Source organism: Apium graveolens, chromosome 7 (assembly GCF_009905375.1).
Source record: "Apium graveolens cultivar Ventura chromosome 7, ASM990537v1, whole genome shotgun sequence".
NCBI lineage: Eukaryota > Viridiplantae > Streptophyta > Magnoliopsida > Apiales > Apiaceae > Apium > Apium graveolens.
The window spans coordinates 54,955,124-54,960,357 of NC_133653.1; the positions used below are offsets into that span (position 1 = coordinate 54,955,124).

At 40.8% G+C, this 5,234-nt stretch overlaps 1 protein-coding gene across 2 annotated transcripts; it reads left to right on the forward strand.

Annotated features, from left to right (window-relative positions):
- The first annotated feature begins 238 nt into the window (after positions 1 to 238).
- Positions 239 to 2,660, forward strand: LOC141675278 (nudix hydrolase 11-like). Of its 2 annotated transcripts, XM_074481989.1 has the most exons (4): positions 239 to 555; positions 644 to 786; positions 1,994 to 2,113; positions 2,201 to 2,653. In XM_074481989.1, exons 1-4 carry the CDS (start codon positions 252 to 254, stop codon positions 2,411 to 2,413), a joined length of 780 nt encoding a protein of 259 aa, XP_074338090.1. In that variant the 5' UTR covers positions 239 to 251; the 3' UTR covers positions 2,414 to 2,653. The 2 variants fall into 2 exon arrangements, with proteins under 2 accessions (XP_074338090.1, XP_074338091.1); XM_074481990.1 differs by lacking the exon at positions 1,994 to 2,113 and having other exon boundaries at positions 2,201 to 2,660.
- The last annotated feature ends 2,574 nt before the right edge of the window (positions 2,661 to 5,234 follow it).

Below are 5,234 nucleotides of genomic sequence, written 5' to 3' on the forward strand. Positions count from 1 at the left end.
ATAATAGTTTTTGTACTAGTTATCACTATATTTTAATAATGCTATAGAAAATTGACAAAATACTAATAATCAAATCCGGACCTAACGTTATTGACTAAAAAAAATCCGAACCTAACATTAGTGAGTAAAATAAAAAAAATTACAGTTGAATGGTAAGTTTCTAAACGCACGGTAAGTTCGAGTTAAAAAAATAAGAATATATTTAGACAACCAACTAAACTAGTAACCAAGAAGTTCAGTTCAGCTAGTTCATGGATCCAAACAGCACAACAGCCTCAAAAAGACTTAAAGATTTGGCACAGCAACTCCTTGTCTATAAATCATCATTACAACCAGCTCCCAACACAAATTCAACCCACCAATCCTCTGAACAAAATGGAGTTGTTCAACAACATAATTTCAATAAAAAAGATGAAGCAAACCTAGTCACAACTCCATCAAAAAGATTCAAGCCCAACAGAGCTGCAGTTCTAGTATGTATATTTGAAGATGAAGAACACGATGATCTGCGCGTAATTCTAACGAAAAGATCCTCGAATCTTAATAAACACTCTGGTTAGAGCATTTTGTTATTGAATTCATATGTGGGGTTGTTTTGATTGAGGGTGAAAATTTGATAAATTTTTTAATTTGTATTGTTCAGGGGAAGTTGCATTGCCTGGAGGGAAAACAGAAGAAGGTGATGAAAATGATGTACAGACAGCCTTGAGAGAGGCTCATGAGGAGATTGGACTGGACCCGAAACTTGTTCATGTTGTTGCTGTTCTTGAATCTTTCACAACCAGGGTACACATCTTTATTATTTTTGTGGATGTTCTTGTATGTAATAGGCCCTTTTAGTGGAAACCCTCGTTTTAGGATTGATTTTAAATTTTTAGGATCAAGAGTGGATCACTAGGAGCTCATTTTAGGTGCGGAGAAGGGGTGGGGGGTAATGTTCTTGTATGTTAATATACTGGAAGGCCCAGTTTTAGGATTGAATTTCGGTTTTAGAAGCAAAGACTGGTTCACTACGAGCTCATTTGGGCAATTTTTAACCTTAGTGAGTTCCTGACTGGAGACGTTCATTTTGATACCATGATCAATTAGTAATTTTCCTAAAATCTATGAGTGGTGGGGAATTATTTAATATCAATGTTCTAAAAATCGGCTAATTAGGGCGGGAAGTGCTCAGACAGTCAAACTGGTTTCTGATCCGAGTTTGGGTTACTCAGCCAACTACTTAGTTTTACGAAAATTGTTAAAAGTTAAAACGGACGGGGATGATAAATTGAAATCTAATGGTTGTGTACTGGTCTATTAAGGTCATCGTAAAGTACTTATGGTCATTGACCATTCGGTTGCAGAAGCCAGAAATGGAACATGGTAGGGGATGAACTGGGGTGAATGTTGTGGTGGTGGAAGAAGAGATGGGGGATATAGTCAAATAGGGGAGGGACGTAATATGAGATGATAGATGATACCGAGCCACTTACATTCATGTCTATTTTAAACTATTTCATCCTCTTTCAATTTCCCTGCAAGACTGACGGACTTTAGATTAGCCTAATCAGGACTGTATGGCTATCATTTCTATTTGGCTTCGAGTCAAAGACCACTAAATCAGATGTGATGCAAAGTTACAATCAAGCCGTAAGAAATAGTATGACATGGTAATGTTAAGAAAAGCGAATTGGTATTCGTTGCAAGAGTTTGTAAGGGAAATGTAAAAGAATAAAGAAAAAAATTCCTAGAAATATCAATCATTAGCTGCACCTCAGATTCTTATAAAACACCAATTTACACTAGTTCAAAAGCAAGGAGCGATAGATTTCTTTTACACACTGAAACAAAACAAATTTCTACTAAGTTGAGTTTAGTCAGGTAATTTAGTAGTATATATTTCATCTTAGGGTAGATGTAGTTATTAAATTTAATTGGTAGAATATTGTGGCTTTGTTTTAGATCTAAGTATTAGGCGATTGCTTTTTCCTTATCATCGTATTTCTTACAGTATGGTGTGGCAGTAGTTCCTGTGATTGGCATACTTTATGACAAGAAAAAATTCAATCCAGTTGCAAATGCTGCTGAAGTGGAAGCAATATTCTATGCTCCACTAGAAATGTTTCTTAAGGTTCCTCCTTTAAAATTGCAACGCCCTTGTAAATGTTTAGACATAACTATAGTAAAGATATGATTGATTGATTCTTGATATATACAGGACGAGAATCGAAGTGAAACGCAGCTCGAGTGGATGGGAGAAAAGTATCTGCTTCATTTCTTTGATTTCAGAACAGATAATACGAAGTATGAGATATGGGCTTTAACAGCAGGGATCTTGATAACAGTTGCATCAGTTGTGTACCAACGGCAACCAGCATTTACTGTGCTGAGACCTAAATTCTGGAGTGGAAATTACCAATGCAAATTTTAGCTATCCGTATTCTCTGCACCTTCTTGGCATTTTAATGAACGACCAACATATGGAGTCACATAGACACATATATTCAAATAGATGTGTGCAAGCTTACGAGGGGATTTGCACCTTATTATACCAATAGTTCTCCCATTCATTGGCTGTCAATACTTTGTTGTAATCTACATAAAATTTATAATTATGCATTTATATATCTGATAGGGATAAATAAATTATGATTGTATAATTAAATATTGCATTAATTGTACAAGTTGTGGGCTGCTAGGCCCAATAAAAAGATATATGAAACTCAGACCAGAAAAGTTAAGCCTGATGGACCAGATCAGGCCTGATGGAATAAAAAAGGCCCAAAAGCCCTAATTATTAATTAATTTCGTAATTAATTAATAAGGGAAAAATCAGCTATTGAGAAGAGTCCCGATAAGGATATAAATCCTTATAGATTAGCCTCAAGGGGACCTAAAAGGATAAGGAATCAGCTTCCTACTTCCTAGGACTCCTAAGTCTATCCTAATTCAGAGGCTTGTCCACCAAGTCTCCTATACCAAGTCCAATTCAAGGACTCCCACATCTATATAAGGGGTCTCACCCCCACCGATCAGAACTACGTTTTTTAGGCTTGATTCTCTAATTCACAGAGATACGTAGGCATCTCGTAAAGGCAGATTGAGTCACGAAACACGAGAGCAGCCATTAAAGGCCTTGAGCTCCCGAATCTTAGTATTAAATACAGCAAGTAATAACCTTGGTTTTTTATCCATAACATTTGGCGCCGTCTGTGGGAAAACGGAACAACAACCATGGCGAGAACACGGAGAACAACCAGCACTCTGGAGGAGGGAACACCATCAGGGACAACCCAGGTGATTTCATCAACCGTGGAGGTTCCTCCCCATTCAACTTATGCATCTACTCAGGGGGAAGCCCAGACAGGGGCAACTCAACCTCAGCCACAAGGGACAACTCCCCCGACTATTCAAGGTACGAATCCTCAAGTTCAACAAGTACATATACCTGTGAATTCTCGACCCGTCGGGTATGAATATTCAACTGTTGTTACTACTAACCCCCCTTATGGGATGCCCCTTCACCCTGAGGTTGGAGGAAGCGGATATGCTGGGCGAAGTGAAGCACGAGGGCGGTCGCCCCCCTATATACGAGGTTTGGATCCTATCCCTGAGGATCGGGAATTTTCTGGTCCATACACTGAGAGAGACTCCGAATCTTCGGATGATGAAGTGGCCCCGAGAAGGAGGCGTCCTGGAAAAGAGCCAATGGCCGATGGAAGGCAACGCCCCCAAAGCACCCCAGGGGCGAATCCCCAAGAAGTGCAGGAAAAGATCAGGGCTCATGAGGCTGAAATCCAAAGGCTGAGGCGTGACTTGGAGGCTCACCAAGCCACCAGAACCCACATACCACCTAGGGGGAGAAATCCTCCTCCTATCATAGACCTGGATGGTCCGGTAAGAAGAAGGGCTGTTGTCCCAAGAACTGATCCAAGCAATCTCCTTCCCCTTGGAGATCCTGATGATCCAACTCCACCCTTCACAGAAGAGATAATGAATGCCCATATCTCAAGGAAATTCAAGATGCCCACTATCAAAGCCTATGATGGCACGGGAGACCCCGCTAATCATGTTAGGACATTCTCTAATGCACTGCTGCTGCAACCCGTGAATGATGCTATAAAATGTCGGGCCTTTCCTCAAACCCTGTCGGGTATGGCTCAAAGATGGTACAGTCGCCTACCCCCAAATTCTATTGGATCATTCAGAGAATTAAGTCAGGCTTTTATTAAGCAATTCATCAGTGGAAGAGTCCATGAGAAAAGTTCAGCATCTCTTATGAGTCTTGTGCAGGGAGCTAAGGAATCCTTAAGAGATTACCTGAATCGTTTTACAAAGGAGGCTTTAAAAGTCCCAGACCTTGATGATAAGGTAGCCATGATAGCACTGCAACAAGGAACTAGGGATGAGTTTTTTAAGATGTCTTTGACCAAACGACCCCCTGAGAGCATGTTGCAGCTCCAAGAGAGGGCAGGGAAGTATATCAAGGTTGAAGAAAGTATGAGGAAGACCGTAGTAAGTAATGAGCCCACTGGAGGCAAGAAACGAAAAACTGATTTGGAGTATATCGCTAAGGACAAATATCCTAGAACCGAACAAAACCCTGATTCAACCCCCAAGAAGGGAGGACCTGGGCAAAAGTTCACTGAATACGCTAAGCTGAATGCTCCCAGAAGTCAGATTTTGATGGAGATTGAGAAAGATAGAGATATTCGCTGGCCTAAGCCCTTGAAGGCTGATCCCGCCAAGCTAGATAAGGGCAAGTATTGCAGGTTTCACAAAGATGTTGGCCATGACACCGATGAGTGTAGGCAGTTGAAAGATGAAATTGAGTTTTTGATTCGAAAAGGAAGATTGAATAAGTATACTGGAGATGGAGGGGACAGAAATAATAATGGAAGGAAGAACTTTGAAGATCGTAGGAGGGACCAAGATGATCAGGGGCGGAATCCCCAACCTAGAGGACCAGTTATAAACACCATTTATGGAGGGCCGAGACCTCAAGGGCCTGTGATAAACACGATCTTTGGAGGTCCAACTGCTGCTGGATTGTCCAAAAATTCCAGAAAGGCATATACTAGAGAGGTTATGCATATTGTTGGAGAAGCCCCGAAGAGGGCCAGGACAGAAGTAACATTGACTTTTGATGATTCCGACCTAGAGGGTGTGAAGTTTCCCCATGACGACCCGCTGGTCATAACACCAATAATAGGAAATAGCCCGGTTAAGAGGGTCCTTGTGGATAATGGTGC

What these genes read in the sequence shown, in the direction of transcription:
- LOC141675278 (XM_074481989.1), top strand. Translation starts at nt 252, where the DNA reads ATGGATCCAAACAGCACAACAGCCTCAAAAAGACTTAAAGATTTGGCA. An exon ending in TTGAATCTTTCACAACCAGG is followed by an intron (nt 787 to 1,993) that starts GTACACATCTTT and finishes TATTTCTTACAG; the next exon opens with TATGGTGTGGCAGTAGTTCC. An exon ending in CACTAGAAATGTTTCTTAAG is followed by an intron (nt 2,114 to 2,200) that starts GTTCCTCCTTTA and finishes TGATATATACAG; the next exon opens with GACGAGAATCGAAGTGAAAC.